General features: G+C 40.9%; 1 protein-coding gene across 2 annotated transcripts in view; it reads right to left on the bottom strand.

Annotated features, from left to right (window-relative positions):
• LOC144495926 (arf-GAP with SH3 domain, ANK repeat and PH domain-containing protein 1-like) overlaps window positions 1-16944 on the bottom strand; it is a 274726-nt gene that overhangs the window by 52768 nt on the left and 205014 nt on the right. For both annotated transcript variants that reach the window (XM_078216746.1, XM_078216747.1), the window contains exons 20-22: window positions 7220-7305; window positions 1881-1996; window positions 38-105 (exon numbers count right to left, since the gene is read on the bottom strand). In XM_078216746.1, the coding sequence (XP_078072872.1) occupies window positions 38-105; window positions 1881-1996; window positions 7220-7305 (270 nt within the window). The remainder of the gene's footprint in view (window positions 1-37; window positions 106-1880; window positions 1997-7219; window positions 7306-16944) is intronic.

The following is a 16944-nucleotide window of genomic DNA, read 5'->3' as shown; positions in this document are numbered from 1 at the left end:
GTGAAAGGAATCAATATCAAACTGAACTATTTCTTACCAGTTCTTCACACTGTGCACGCTGCAATCTTCTTGCTATATCAAGAGCTGTTTCTCCACTCTGGTTTACTGTTAAGGTTAATAAATTCAGTGCATAATACATACAACTTCAGAGACAGAAAATACAATGCAGTCAGCAATTCCTCATACATTAATTTTCTGAAGTAGCTATTCAGTGTAGATTATACAAATTCATTTTCGTTCTAAAATATGCTGACAAAATAAATGTTTAGACTGTTTAATAAAAATATAATAAAACACATTAAAGGACCACAAATGGTTGCATGTAAACTTCCATTTACATATTGAGATTATGCACAACTGACAGTGGATTCACCAACTTACCATAATTTTACTTTGTTGAAACACTAAAATATTGTTCGAGATTGGAGAATCGTGTAAATATAACAGGAAATTGTGACTTCTATTTGATGGGACAATTTAATTAGAAATAATTTGTTTCCATTTGCGATCTTCTATCTACCTCTCGTATACATGAAGTATTGCATGATTTTATTCTTCCAGTAGTGTAACAGGTACTTCCTGTAACACTTTTCCTATTTTTTCATTTCATTGTGACTGGAGTACATGTCACTTTTGTCACATTTTTTCTACTGACTTTATTAACCACTGATTCTCCACATTCGGTCTTCACTTGTTGTCTACTCATTTGGAGACCTTCAAGGTCTGCCTCCAGCCTAGGTGACACTAAGATAACAAGATTCAGGATACTGCAGTGCAGGGGGTATGGGAGATTCATTCTGTAACTCTCGCTGAAAAAACAGCGTGATTTACTCCAGTTTTTATGCAAATTCAACACTTAGAATTTTTTTGGGAGAATCCCACTCCAGAACGTTGCAATCAAAAGCACCTACTGCTGTTAAAGCTGTTAAAGCATACTTGCTAACTCTCAGATGCTCTGTTTGCTGGTTGGATATCATCCTAAGTTATTCAAAATAAAAGGAAAGAATACTGCTGGAGCATTTTAAGTTCAACATTCCCATGGGTAAAGCAGCAGTACAGATATTATGGATTAAAACCACAGCTACAGCAATTAGCAGCTGCCTATGTTGTCTTCACATCAAATATATGTTTCGCATTGATAGAGTGTTCTGCTGGGAAGAATCACAAGGAATGGCCTTCTACTAAGAAGCAGTAGCATATTAAGATCATTTTGTGAGGAATGTTGCTTACGTGACTCTTCCTACTTTAGTACTATGAACCAATTCCATGCAAACGTTGGGGAGAGAACAGAAAGAGTATGGAAAGATGATAATCTGCCTATGAACTAAGCCTAATTAGGTCCCTTAATTCAATAGTGCCATTCTGGGTGCTGTTGATTCTTGGAGGCTACTATTTTGTCAATCTGCAGTATGTGGAATCAGTTGAAAAATGTGCCTTTAATGGTTGTTTAGACTGACTAAATGTGCTTTTACTGGTTGTTTAGACTTTTTCATTGGAGCTTGTTCTTCTTGCAAATTAGATAGTGGTAACTGACAGGTTAACGAAAAACGATAAATAGAAGATTTTGAAATTATTCTTAAGCATGGCAGAGAATAGGAGATAGAGTAAAGTGAGAATGTGTAAAATGGGATGACCAGGTAAGAAGATAATTTATATTTTTCAAATTATCTAGATTATATTTCCGATGTTTGTTTTTATAGTACATTGCTAATAACACAATAATAAGGCTAGGATAGACATTGAGTAGCTTTAACTTTGCAAAATCTTCACCATACTGCTTGAGCTGAATATTGGGCCAAGGAGTTAAGTTGTTTGCTGGGCTCTGCTGGCAGTCATATGTAATAGAAAATGCAATTTAAAGTCATCGAGAGCACACTCACCTAGATTTAAACTTGGTTTTCCCCGGAGAAGCAATTTTAAACATTCCACTTTATCCATAATGCAGCAGTAATGTACAGCTGTGTTTCCTTTTGTCGTTGGTTTGTCCAGATTGCCACTGTACAAGGGTGAAAGAAAATACCAATGTAAATTATTTTATTGCATCAAATGAATGTGATGTATATTGATGTACTAAAGCCATTAATCCTACAATTTTCATAATGAATATATAAATTGCACTGGGGTTGCATTTTTTTAGCTTCTTTTTTCTCTTACAGTCTTACCACACAGCTTCCCCAATTGATAGGATGTACAAGGGACCTGGTCCCATCTGTTCAACACTGAAACTTCTAATCCTGTTCTATAACTAGACATTCAAGGCTACATTTGGACAGGTAACCTTTTTATATTCTTAAATTTAGTAATTTCTATGGGAAACCTCCTCAATAAAGTATGGCTAAGAATGGGTACTCAGCGTCTGGAGAATCGTAGGTACCTACCTGTACCATGCCACACTATTGGAAGTTAGCACACTATACAATAATATTTGTATTAAAATTATTTTAAACATATATCCACTTGATATACAAAAGTACTAGGTATAAAACAGCTATAATCTTTAGCAAAATCACCTCAAATCAACTGACAAAGCACTCAACTGATTGTAGAGGGACACTTAATGTTATTAACTGACTGAAATCAGAAAAACTGTGCAGTAATAATGAAATACAGAAAATCCAATGTTAGAGCTTAGAAATGGTTGAAGAAACTCAGGTCAGAAAAAAATTCTATTTCATTCAGATGCCTATTACACTCTCAACTGATGTGACAGATTTGCAATTATCATTATTCTCTCTGAAATAGATAGTGAATAACCTGTTACTATGCTGCAAAGAGACATGAAATTTGTTAAGTGAGAAAGTGTGCAAGCACGAAGAAAGATCATCCCTGAGTGCAGACAGGCACAGAGTTTGAACTTGGGAATTTGAATTTCAGCTAATAGGAGTATAGGTGGTCTTGCTAAGCGCACAAGTAAACAATCATGATGACAATAGCTCATCACGGAGTGCACCTAGTCACAGTGCTTTAACTTTGGCATTTGTTGAGTGAGGGAGGAGGAAAACAGTGGTTAGCACTGCTGCCTCACAGCACCAGGGACCCGGATTCAATTCCAGCCTCAGGTGACTGTGTGGAGTTTGCACGTTCTCCCAGTGTCTGTGCGGATTTCCTCCGGGTACTCCGGCTTCCTCCCACAGTCCAAAGATGTGCAGGTTAGGTGGATTGGCCACGCTAAATTGATCCTTAGTGTCAGAGGGATTAGCAGGGTAAATGCATGGGGTTGTGGGGATGGGGCCTGGGTGGGATTGTTGTCGGTTCTGGCTTGATGGGCCAGGAGGCCTCTTTCTGCACTGTAAGGATTCTACAATTCTATGAAACCAGGTAAGTAATTGGTTGATGAGTATTTTACTCATTTATCATTCAAAATTCATGTAATGTATTAGTAATTGTCAGATTTAATTAGTAATAGTAAGGGTTACTAGCAGTAGTAAAGCTCATGGGATATAATATGGTTTATTAATGATAAACAATTTAAGAGAATAATTAATTATCACATAATAAAGTCGGCAGGGCAGATGATGTGTTGTGACTGTAGAATGTGGGGTTTTCTGGACACAATTGTGATCCAAGGTAAATATGTTGTTCTCAATGTCAGCTATTTGAGGAGCTTGGCCCAGGGCTACTGAGCAGGGGGCAAATCTGCAGACACTGTGATGCATCGGGGGGGGGGTCCTGGAGGTGGCAGTGGTCGTGGATAGGTCAGAGTGATTGCAAGTGAGGTAGGTAAGGGGACCAAGAAGATAGGAGTAGCTTCAGCTTTTGCAATTGTCCAATAGGTTTAAAATTTTTTCAGTTTGCGGGGACGGAAGGGGATGCTCCAAGATGGATGAGCAAACTGATCATAGCACCATGGTACAGAAAACCATTCAAGTGGGAGAACTTAATGGGAATATAGTGATAGTGGGGGAGAGTAAAGTTGGGGGATTGATAGTGTTCACTGCAGCCAAGCGTGAGTTCAAACCACTGTGGTGCCTGCCCAGGGCCAGAGTTCAGGACATCTGTTTGGGGCTAGAGAGAAATTTGCAATGGGAATGGGAGGATCCAGTTGTCATGGTCCACGTCGGTACCAATAACAGAGACAGGACGAGGAAATGGGTTTTGCTTGGGGATTATGAGCAAGGAGAGACTGGTTAAAAAGCAGAACCTCAAAGGTAATAATTTCTGGATTATTACCTGAGCCACGAACAAACTGATGTAGGGTAAAGAAGATTAGAGAGATGAATGTGTGACTCAAAACTGATGTGGGAGAAATATATTTTGATTCATGGGACACTGGTCCTAGCATTGGGGAAAGTGGAAGCTGTATCAATGGATGGGGTTCACCTGAACCATGCTGGTACCAGTGTTTTGAGAAGTTGTATAACTAAGGTAAAGAGGGCATTAAACTAAATGGTGGTTTGGGATGTGGGATGGAAAATCATGAGATGTAGTAAATCAAGGGATAACAATGAGGGTAGCAATTTGGGCAAAGATAAAGGCAGCAAGTCAAAAGCTCTGTATCTGAAAGTGTGCAGGATTCACACTGCTAGAAATAAATATGTATAACCTAATAGCAATCACAGGGACATGGTTACCGGGTGATCAAGACTGAGGTTGAATATTTAAAGGTTTTTGATATTTTGGAAAGACAGGAAGCTATGAAAAGATGGCGGAGTAGCTCTGTTAATTAAGGATGCCATTAGTACAGTGGTGAGAGATGCAAGATAAGAAATCACTCGTGGGTGTAGTTTATGGGCTCTCCTAACAGTAGTTAGACTGTAGTACAGAGCATACAGGAAGAAATAAATGAGGTATAAAAGGAAGGTACCGCAATAACCATGAGCTAGTATTTTAAATGTAAGGGTATGAAAGCAGAGCTGAACTGGGAAACTAGATTCAAAGATAGAGTTGGGGAGATACGGTGGCAGACTTTTCAGGAGGTATTTAATAATTCTCAGTAAAGATTTATGCCAGTAAGAAAGGTTCTCTGAGAAGGATAAATAAGAAATTAAGGATTGCGTAATTTTGGAAGAAACACTGTACAAATCTACAAAGCTTAGTGCTAAGTCAGAAGATTAGTAGCCTAATATCTGTCATTGGGAAATTGTTCAAACCCATTAACAAGTTGGTTATAGCAGGATACTTAGAAAATCATAATGTGATCAGGCTGTGTCAACATGGCTTTGTGAAAGGAAATCATGACTGACTAAATTATTAGTAATAAGCAAAGTGGATAAAAGGGAACCTATAGATATTGTATGTTTGGATTTCCAAAAGGGATTTGATACTATACCACTTCAGTTCAGTACACCAGGTAAGAGAACATTGTGTAGAGGTCAACATTTTGGCATGGATAAATGATTGCTAGTTAACAGGAAGCAGAAAGTAGAGATAATGAGCGCGATCTAGCTCGTCACGCCGGTAGGATCTTCTGGTCCTGTCAATAGTGCACCCCACCGCCCGTTTCCCAGCGGAATGCAGTGGAATCAATGGGAAATCAATGGGACCTGTTGACGGTGATGGGACCGGAAGATTCCACCGCCGGCCAATGAACACCACCTCCCATCACTGAAAAATATGTCACAGGGAGGTCAGAAAATCCCAGTGAATAAGTCTTTTTTAGTTTGGCAAGCTGCAATTAGTGGAGTGCCACAGGGATCAGTGCTCGTTCCTCACCTGTTTATAATCTACATTATCAATGATCTGGACGAAGAGATGGAATATATGGTAGCTACTTTGTCGATGGCACCGAGATAAATAGGAAAGTAAATTGTCAAGAATGATAGAGTTACTGCAAATGAATATAGACAGGTTAAATGAGTGGGCAAAAAATTGGCAGATGGAGCTTAATGTGCAGAAACGTGAACTTGTCCACTTAGGTAGGATGAACAAAAAAAAGTGCACTATTTAAATGGGGAGAGATTGTAAATCGTGATGTGCAGAGGAATCTGGTTGCACTGGTACATAAATCATAAACTATTAGTATGCAGGTACAGCAAATGATTGGGAAGGCAAATGGAATGCCGATGTTTATTTCAAGGGAAATGGAATATAAAAGTTGTGAAGTATTCCTACAGCTGTACAAGACATTGATGAGACCACATCTGGAATACTCCACAAATAAGGAGACAAAATGCAGTTTTAGTTTCCTTGTTTGAAAAAAAAGATATAATATAATTGTGTTAGAAGCAGTACATAGAGGCGTCACTCAACTCATTCCTGGGATAAAGGGCTTAACCTATGAAGAAAGATTGAACAGGCTGGGCTGATACCCATTGCAGCTTAGAAGAACAAGAGGTGATCTTATTGAAACATCCTAAGGCAACTTGGTAGGGTAGATACTGGTCAGATGTTTCCACTTGTGGAGAAAACTAGAACTAGGGGACACAGTTTAAGAATAAGAGGTCTCTCTTTTAGGACTGAGATAAAGATAAATTATTTCTTTGAGAGTCGTTAGTACGTGGAATTATTTTCCTGAGCAAGCAGTGGAGGGTCTTTCAATTGATTCAAGGCAGAGTGAGACAAATTTTTGTTAGGCAGGGAAGTCAAGGGTTATGGGAGGTAGACAGGAAAGTGGAATTGAGACCTCAGCCAGATCAGCAATGATCTTATTAAATGGTACAGCAGCCTTGAAGGGCCAAATGGCTCCTAAGTCCTATGTTAACTACACCATCTAAATACTAGAAATAAATCAATAATTTCAATCTCCTACAGATAAAAGCGAATATATATTCTAAAAACACCATATTTAGGAATAATTGAAGATATTAATACAATATTTTGAAGAGATCAGTACTATTATACATTTACAGTAGAAGTTGTATTTTATCTTAATGCAGTGCATTATTTTTAGTGCTTTCTTGTTTGCTCTATTCATTAACATTTTATAACCTTCAGTAAACTGGTTAAACTATAAAGTATTTAAACTAACCAAAAATACACTATTCTTTCCTATGGCAACTCTCATTGATTGGAAATTGGAAAATTGCTGTAAATCAAACAGTTCAGAGTGAATGGACACTTTAATTGGGAGGTTTGCTTCATTTTTTAATTGGCAGGAGATGTCATACATGATATTTTGTTAGGCTGAAGTTGATGGTATTCCAGAATGAACAAGTATCAAAAGAAGATGTGCGATACATAATGCCAAAGATTGCAGAGTGACTAAAATGAGCAACATGAGTTTAAGAAAGACATTGGATGCGAATATTAGGTATTGAATTTACCATTAAGTGATTTTTACCTGTTCTGTACAAGAAAGTCAACCAGGTGGAGTGAGGTCCGGTCAGCAGTTCGCACTGCTAGATGAAGCACTGTCTCCCCTGGCTCCTGTTTGTTAAATAAACAACCAGATTAACAGAGTGAATTTAAATTATAATAATTCAACTAATAACCGCAAATGCTGAGCTCTTTCTTGATATTAACATACATAACACATATATTATAAAGATTGCTGACTCACAATGACTGAGTAAGTCAAAACTACATTTTTACCTGTATGGTTCTAGCGATCCTTCACCTATGTTTTTAACACAATCTTTTTCAAAAGCTAGATTACACTGCAAGACTGTTGCCTAGAAGTACCAGGTCAGATCTAGGTATAAAGATCATGCAGGGAAACGGTCTAGAAAATGATAGAAAATACAGAAATGAAAGATAAAGTGAAGGCTTAAGGTTCAGCCCAGAAACGACAATGAATATGAGGCCAAAAAGAAATCACAAAAGGTTGCAATGCTCCAAATAAGCATGTGGCGTGCAAGTGGAAGGTAGTGAATGTTTAATTTTTATCATATAAAAGCACAATTACTCATAAGAGGTTGTGTAAGCATGTTGTCGGTTCATTTATTGAGACGAGACACATGAAAACATTTATACCGAGGTAGAAAGCATGAAGATCGGTGTGTGCTCTGCTCAAAGGCAAAAGTGAAAGCAAGACTGGATTGCATGACACACTTCCCTTCTAGTGATGTCATGCTGCAGTCCCTTAAAGGCATATTGCAACAACCCCCTCTATTTTTAAAGTTATCGTCCAAATTCCAAAGATACATAACTTTTTGCAGTACATCTTCATGTTTAATTACCATTACATAAGTATATAGAACTGATTAATATAGGAGACTCTAAAGTGTTGAAGCAATCTGCTGGTACACTCAGATCTTATAAAGGTAATCTTGTCTGGAGGTTTCTTTAATTGCTCATAGTGGTCTGTGGGACTGTCATACCTCAATGTTGTTCCTGGCTTAATTCAGGAGCTAGTCCTCGAGGCAATAGAACTGCATGGCGATTGAGGAGCTGGAATGCATCCGAGTTGTTCGCTTTTACAACTCACCATTGCATATTTGTGTGTGATGACTTCATAGAATCTTGGTTCTGAACAAATCCTTGTTACTCTGGCTGGTTGCCTTCTGTGGGATCCTGGATGAAAACTGGTCCCAACTGTAAACTTTGCAATTTGTACCCACATTACTACTTGCATGTTGGTCATCGTCTTTTGCAATTTTAAAAGTTGCTCTCTAGTTTTTGAGAGATTGAATGGGTAAGAGTAGGTAAATTAGTGTGCACTAGTCTGCCAAACATGAGCTCTGTAAGAGTTTTAACAACACCAGGTTAAAGTCCAACAGGTTTATTTGGTAGCAAATGCCATTAGCTTTCGGAGCGCTGCTCCTTCGTCAGATGGAATGGATATCTGCTCATAAACAAGGCATACAGAGACACCAACTCAAGTTACAGAATACTGATTAGAATGAGAATCTTTACAGCTAATCAAGTCTTAAAGATACAGACAATGTGAGTGGAGAAAGCATTAGGCACAGGTTAAAGAAACGTGTATTGTCTCCAGACAGGACAGCCAGTGAGATTCTGCAGGTCCAGGCACGCTATGGGGGTTACCGATAGTGTGACATGAACCCAAGATCCCGGTTCAGCCCGTCCTCATGTGTGCGAAACTTGGCTATCAGTCTCTGCTCAGCGACTCTGCGCTGTGTGTCGTGGAGGCCGCCTTGGAGAACACTTACCCGAAGATCAGAGGCCGAATGCCCGTGACCGCTGAAGTGCTCCCCCACAGGAAGAGAACAGTCTTGCCTGGTGATTGTCGAGCGGTGTTCATTCATCCGTTGTCGTAGCGTCTGCAATGTTTCCCCAATGTACCATGCCTCGGGACATCCTTTCCTGCAGTGTATCAGGTAGACAACGTTGGCCGAGTTGCAAGAGTAGGTACCGTGTACCTGGTAGATGGTGTTCTCACGTGAGATGATGGCATCCGTGTCGATGATCCGGCACGTCTTGCAGAGGTTGCTGTGGCAGAGTTGTGTGGTGTCGTGGTCACTGTTCTCCTGAAGGCTGGGTAGTTTGCTACGGACAATGGTCTGTTTGAGGTTGTGCGGTTGTTTGAAGGCGAGAAGTGGGGATGTGGGGAAGGCCTTGGCGAGATGTTCGTCTTCATCAATGACATGTTGAAGGCTCTGGCGGAGATGCCGTAGCTTCTCTGCTCCTTCAAACAACCACACAACCTCAAACAGACCATTGTCCGCAGCAAACTACCCAGCCTTCAGGAGAACAGTGACCACGACACCACACAACCCTACCACAGCAACCTCTGCAAGACGTGCCGGATCATCGACACGGATGCCACCATCTCACGTGAGAACACCATCCACCAGGTACACGGTACATACTCTTGCAACTCGGCCAACGTTGTCTACCTGATACGCTGCAGGAAAGGATGTCTCGAGACATGGTACATTGGGGAAACCATGCAGACGCTACGACACTGGATGAATGAACACCGCTCGACAATCACCAGGCAAGTCTGTTCTCTTCCTGTGGGGGAGCACTTCAGCGGTCACGGGCATTCGGCCTCTGATCTTCGGGTAAGCGTTCTCCAAGGCGGCCTTCACGACACACGACAGCACAGAGTCGCTGAGCAGATACTGATAGCCAAGTTCTGCACACATGAAGACGGCCTCAACCGGGATCTTGGGTTCATGTCACACTATCGGTAACCCCCACAGCTTGCCTGGACCTGCAGAATCTCACTGGCTGTCCTGTCTGGAGACAATACACATTTCTTTAACCTGTGCTTAATGCTCTCTCCACTCACATTGTCTGTATCTTTAAGACTTGATTAGCTGTAAAGATACGCAATCTAATCAGTATTCTGTAACTTGAGTTTGTATCTCTGTATGCCTTGTTTATGAGCAGATATCCATTCCATCTGACGAAGGAGCAGCGCTCCGAAAGCTAATGGCATTTGCTACCAAATAAACCTGTTGGACTTTAACCTAGTGTTGTTAAAACTCTTACTGTGTTTACCCCAGTCCAACGCCGGCATCTCCACATCAAAACATGAGCTCTGCCAGTGATGGAATAGTTGCACTGAAAGCATCACTCTCAGATGCAACAGTGCAATGTGTAGATCTTGCTTGGTCTATCAACATTTGAGAATTAGGGATTTCACCATGTGAAATAATGGGGTATTTGGCAAAGTAGTCGACAATGACTATGAAGTCAGTACCTTGGATATGAAAGAGATTGGATGCAATTGTGGACCAACTTCATGTGAAATCAGTGGTTCTCTGTGCTGACTTGGCATATGCACATGACATGCTTTGCACTTCCTGGCGATTACATCAATGTTCAGACCCGGCAAACAGACCACCTTTCTTGCGAGTCTTCCCGTGTGACCTACACCCATATATGAGTGATGAAGTTGTTGAAATATCAGGTCGCAAAGATTTCAGTAAGATTACGTGCCTGCCTTTAAAAATGACTCTCCTTGAGATGTCTAGCTCATCCCAAAAAGGCCAAATGGTCTCATGTTCGTTGGCATGCTGAACTGAAATCATCATTCTTCAACGAGGGTTTCCGATAGTTTCTGTAGCATTGAATCTTTCACCGTTGTTTCTTGTAACTGCTTGGCAATTGTGTTGAGCTAAATGCACCAGATCAATTTGTAGAACATCTTCAAATTCAATGTCAATGAAGTTAACTTGTAGACCTAGGATATATCTGCTGTTTTCGGTGGGTTAGGCAATTTGCTAAGTGCCTCCGATATGACCATTAGGTTATCTGGATTGTCCATAATCTTAGTTGTATCTTTGAATCTTGATCAAGTGCCACTGCAATCTGGGCAGTGCGTTGGTCAATGGTTTTAGGGAAAACCTCTCCAATGGCTTGTGGTTAGACTCTACCACAAATTGTTTGCCAAATAGGTAGATATGAAAATGCATGAGTGCAAACACTAAGGTTAACGTTGCCTGCTTAATGTTGGAGTAGTTGGACTGTGTTACAGAGATTCTGTATCAAATGCAATCGGTTTGCCTTTTTGTAGTAGGTGTGTTCCCAGACCTTGCTGTGAGGCATTGACTCTGGGGTCATCTCCCTTGAATCGGAAAATTGTAATGTCAGTGTTTCTGATAATGACTGCTTCAGTGCTTTGGAGAGATGTTGGTGGTCCTCATGCCACAGGAAAGCCACATTCTTTCTCCACAATTCGTGAGGATGTTTATTGACAAAATTGGCCTTTTTATAAATATTAACTACTGGCCAAACAAAAAGTATAATGCAAAGTACATTATGGCTGATACAAAATATGAATTACTGAACTGATTTTATTAACAGTATATCTTCTATAGTGCTGTTGATAATACATTGGAGGAGAATATACTGCGATATTTTTGTTAAGTCATCTTCATGCTCCAGAAGTAAGTTGTACCTTTGTAACTGCTACTTTCCTAGCATTTCTCTCTCATTTTGGTTATCTGTTTTCCCTTCTCTCTTTTATTGTCTCGATTTTTTCTTTTTTGCATTTCCTCTGCCTCTGTCTTGTTCTGCTTCTCACTTTCTTGCTCCAATTCTTCATGATTCCTGTGTTCACTGGCCTACATTGGTTCCCAGTCAAGTAACATTTTGACTTTGAAAATTCTCATTCTCTTTTTTCAAATCTCTCTATCACCTTGCCCCTCCCTAGCTTTGCAATCTCCTTTAGCCCCATAACCCTCAGAGATATCTGTGTTCCTTTAATTCAGATCTCCAACTACAATTGTTCCACCATTGATGGCCACGTCATCAGTTGTTCAAGCTCAGGAATTTATTCCCACACCTATCCCTCCTCTACCTCGCTTTCCTTCTTTAAGACACTCCTTATAACCTACATCTGCAGATAAGCTTTTAGTTATATGACTTAATATCTCATGTGGCTCATTGAACTTTGCTTTACAATGAAACATATTGGATTCTTAAGGGGCTTGACAGGGTCAATGCTGAAAGGATGTTCCCCCTGCTGGGAGAGTCTAGGACCAGAGGGCATTGTTTCAGAATAAAGGGGTGCCAATTTAAGACTGAGGTGAGGAGGAATTTCTTCTCTCAGAGGGTTGAGTGTCTTTGGAACTCCCTGCTAGAGAACTGTGGGGGCAAAATCATTGTGTATATTTAAGGCTGTGATCGATAGATTTTTGATCAGCAAGGATATCAAGGGTTACAATGAAAGGGCAGGAAAGTGGGCGTAAGAAATATCGGATCAGCTATGATCCGATTGAATGGTGGAGCAGGCTAGAGGGGTCAAACAGCCTACTCCTGTTCCTATTTCTTCTGGTGTTAATGCTCTGAAGAAATGTTTTGTATGTTTCAATGTATTTAAGATGCTATATAAATATAAGCTGCTATTGCCGTTTACACTTGACTCCTTCATTGTTCTATTTATTTGTGTTGTTGGGAGATAAATGGGGAAAGAAATATAGTCAGGGCTGGAAGCTTGCATTGGGAGATAAGGAGGGATTGGGACAAGACAGAAAAACTCAGTAAAAGGGTAGTAGGAAGAATGGGGCCAATTAGGTACCAATGAATATTTACACATTAAGCCAGGGGCATGACTGAGGTATTTAATGAATACTTTGCATCTGTCTTTAGCAAGGAATAAGATGCTGTCCAGGTCATGATGCAAGAGGAGACAATTCAGACACTTGAGAGTTTAAAATTCATAATGCGTGATATTGGATAGGCTAAACTTAAAGCTGATAAAGAGCTAAGATGAGATGCATCCAAGAAGAAGCATCCAAGAAATGCAACTTCTGCATTTCCCTCTTACTGAGTGTATGTGCAGATAGTTGCTGTCAGTTTCAATGGAGAAATAATGGTGAATGTTGATTTTTTGCCATCGACATCACAAAATCCAGGTCATTATTTCTTCACACTCTCTCCACTGTGCTAAAAGACTGTCTTGTACATCTATGCAACTTTCTAAACTAACAACAGAAGCTCAATATTCTATATAATGCTCAACTAACATATTCCATTTAATAATGGATACAAGCCGAACCTTATAAGTTACATGCTCAAAAAATGCTCAAAGTGAGTAGAAATTGCCATAATTTCTTATTCATCCTTACATTCAGGGGTGGTATCAGGATTGGAGAATTGCAAATGATTTTACACCCTTGTTCAAAAAAGGTATAAGGATAAGCCCATCAACTACAAGCAAGTTACAGTTAACCATGGTGGTGGGGGAGCTTTTAGAAACACTAATTCAGGACAAAATTAATAGACATTTGGGCAAATGCAATTAATTAAGGAAAACCAGCATGGATATTTTTTTAAGGGCAAATCGTCTTTAGCTAACTTGCTTGAGCACTTTGATGAAGTAACAGAGTGGGTTGATGAGGATAATCTTGTTGATGCGCTGTTCTTATCTTCCCACCCAAATGCATGGAAAAGTCATAATTCGGAATTATCTCATACTCTTGCCCTGTTTTGAAGCTATTCATGTATTTTAATGCTCTCTCTGGTTGTTTTCTTACAGCATAAGTACTGAAAGAATTTCAGTAGTCTAAGTAATGGTGATCATGTAACTATCATTGATTGTCATAAAACTCCATCTGGTTCACTAATGTCGTTTCGGGAAGAAGATCTGCTAACCTTAACTGGTCTGGCCTACATGTGACCCTCAGCAAATGGGTTGACCCTTAATTGTCCTCTGAAATGATCCAGTAAGGGAAATTCAGGATGGCAACACATGCGTCCACAACCCATGAAAGAACAAAGAAAAAACAATTCTTCCCGTTTTTTTCAGAATCATGAAGCAGTGTTCCCGTAGAGGGAAAACACTGACATTACTGAAATAAAATCCAAGATAACTACTGCATGATCTTTCTGGATAGATGACAAAAATGGGCCAAATGACCTTCCTCATCATAGTTCTCTCATTATTTTGTGAATGCAGTCGAAAGGAATAATTTGACGGCCATACCAGATGGACAGCATGGTACTTTCCTATGTACTTGTTTAACAGAAATATTTTCTATGGTTTTTGCCTTGCTAACCAAAACAGTTGGGAGTAATGCTGTATTCTATGAAAACCCAGGCCAAATTGAAATGTGGAATTCTTAAAAAATGTTTATCGATCAAAAACAAATCTTTTGAATGTTATACATATACTCTGCGTACAGAACTGAGAAGTGAAACATGTAGGGGGCAATCAGTAAAAAAAATTCTAAGTGCCAAACGAGTATGAAAATGGGAGAGAATCGCACCCATTTTGTCAGCAAAAAAAAGGTTTAAATCTTATGCCACCTACAAGAAAAAATTAGGCAAAGTGAAATTCGCACTAGTAGTGGCGTGGACGGAGTCTATTCTCGGCAGGATGATGGCTGCTAGAAGGTGCCACTGCACATGATCCCCAGTGCACTGTGTAAAGTCTACAGCTGGTGCACTGGGAGATATCTCATTCCACACCGTCTCCCCTTACTCCGTCTCAGGCTCACTAATAATATGAAAATTATTTAAATATTTAAATCAGTTTCACGTCCAGGTCATGCCAGCAATTCAGTGCTGGTATCAATCGGCATGGCAAGCCAGCAAGATTGTTTCCGTAATTTCAGGCAGTTAAAATATAAAAGCAAATTACTGTGGATGCTGGAATCTGAAATCAAAAGAGAAAATGCTGGAAAATCTCAGCAGGTCTGGCCGCATCTGTAAGAAGAGAAAAGAGCCGACGTTTCGAGTCCAGATGACCCTTTGTCAAAGCTAAAAGGCATAGAAAGTGGGAGATATTTATACTGCAGGGTGAGGGAATAAAAGATGAGTCATAGCCACAGAAACCAGGTGAAAAGCTGCTAATGGCAGTCCACAGAGAGAATAAAGGGTGTGAATGGCCAAACGGCAGAGAAGCTAAAATCAGAGGGTAAACTGTGACAGGTGAAGATGTGGGACGGAGGGAGGGGGACAGGGTAGGAGAGAGGTAAAATTCAGAAAAAGGGGGAGAAAACTTAAGGAAAGGGGGGGGATAAAGTAGGGGGAAAGATTAGGGGGAAGAAAAATGAAGAAAGACAATAAAGAAATAAAAGGTAGAGAACAGTAAAAAATTAAATAAAATGAAAACAAAGGGGTCGAAGTGGGATGGAGTTAATCATCTGAAGTTGTTGAATTCACTGTTGAGACCGGAAGGCTGTAAAGTGCCTAGCCAGAAGATGAAATGCTGTTCCTCCAGTTTGCATTGAGCTTCACTGGAACATTGCAGCAGGCCAAGGACTGACCTGTGGGCATGGGAGCAGGATCGTGTGTTAAAATGGCAAGCAAACGGAAGGTCAGGGCCCTGATTGCGCACAGACCGAAGGTGCTCAGTAAAGTGATCACCCCGTCTACGTTTGGTCTCTCCGATATACAGGAGACCACACTGGGAGCAGCGAATGCAATAGACCAAATTAAAAGAGGTGCAAGTGAAACCTGCTTCACCTGGAATGAGTGTTTTGGACCTTGGATGGTAAGCATGGAAGAGGTAAAGGGGCAGGTGTTACATCTTCTGCGATTGCATGGGAAGGTGCCATGAGTGACGGGAGAGGTGTTGAGTATAGTGGAGGAGTGGACTAGGTTATCCCGGAGGGAACGGTCGCTGCGGAATGCCAACAGAGGGAGTGAAGGGAAGATGTGTTTGGTAGTGAGATCTCACTGGAGTTGGCGAAAACGGCGGAGGATTATGCTTTGCATGCGGAGGCTGATGGGCTGAAATGTGAGAACAAGGGGGACTCTATCCTTGTACTGGGAGGGAGAGGAGGGGATGAGGGTCATGGTGCGGGAGATGGACCGCATGCTGTTGAGGGCACTGTCGACAACTATAGACGGAAATCCACGGGTGAGGAAAAAGGAGCATATATTAGAAGCACCACTTTGGAAAGTGGCATCATCGGAACAAATGCGACGGAGGCAAAGGAGCTGAGAGAAAGGGATGGAGTCCTTACAGGATGTAGGGTGCGAAGTGCTGTAGTCCAGATAGCTGTGGGAGTCAGTGGGCTTGTAATGGATATTGGTACATAGTCTATTTCCGGAAATGGAGACAGAAAGGTCAGGAGAGGGAAGGAAAGTGTCTGAGATGGACCAGGTGAAAGCGATGGAGGGGCGGAAACTGGAGGTGAAGTTGATTAATTTTTTGAGGTCTGGACGAGAGCATGAAGCGGCACCAAAATAGTTATCAACATATCGGTAAAGGAATTGTGGGAGGCCTGGAAGAAGGAATGTTCCACATACCCCATAAAAAGACAAGCGTAGCTAGGACCCATGCGGGTACCCATTGCTACTCCTTTGATTTGGAGAAAATGGGATGAGTTAAAGGAGAAGTTGTTGAGAGAGAGAACGAGTTCAGCCAGGTGGAGGAGTGGTGGTGGTGGATGGGAATTGTTCAGGCCTCTTTTCAAGAAAGAAGTGAAGAGCTCTCAGGCCTTCCTGGTGTGGGATGGAGGTGTAGAGAGATTGCACATCCATGGTAAATAAGAGGCAGTTAGGGTTTGTGAACTGGAGGCTGTCAATATGACGCACGGCATCTGACGAATCCCAGATGTAGGTGGGGAGGGAATGGACCAGAGGAGTGAAGATGAAGTCAAGAAAGGAGGAAATAAGTTCAGTGGGGCAGGAGCATGCTGACACAATGGGCTTACCAGGACAGTCCTTTTTGTGGATTTTGGGAAGTAGGTAGAGGCGGGC

This window comes from Mustelus asterias, chromosome 7 (assembly GCF_964213995.1).
Source record: "Mustelus asterias chromosome 7, sMusAst1.hap1.1, whole genome shotgun sequence".
Classification (NCBI taxonomy): Eukaryota; Metazoa; Chordata; class Chondrichthyes; order Carcharhiniformes; family Triakidae; genus Mustelus; species Mustelus asterias.
Note: the sequence above shows the minus strand (reverse complement) of the source record. Positions and strands in the feature narration are given on the sequence as shown.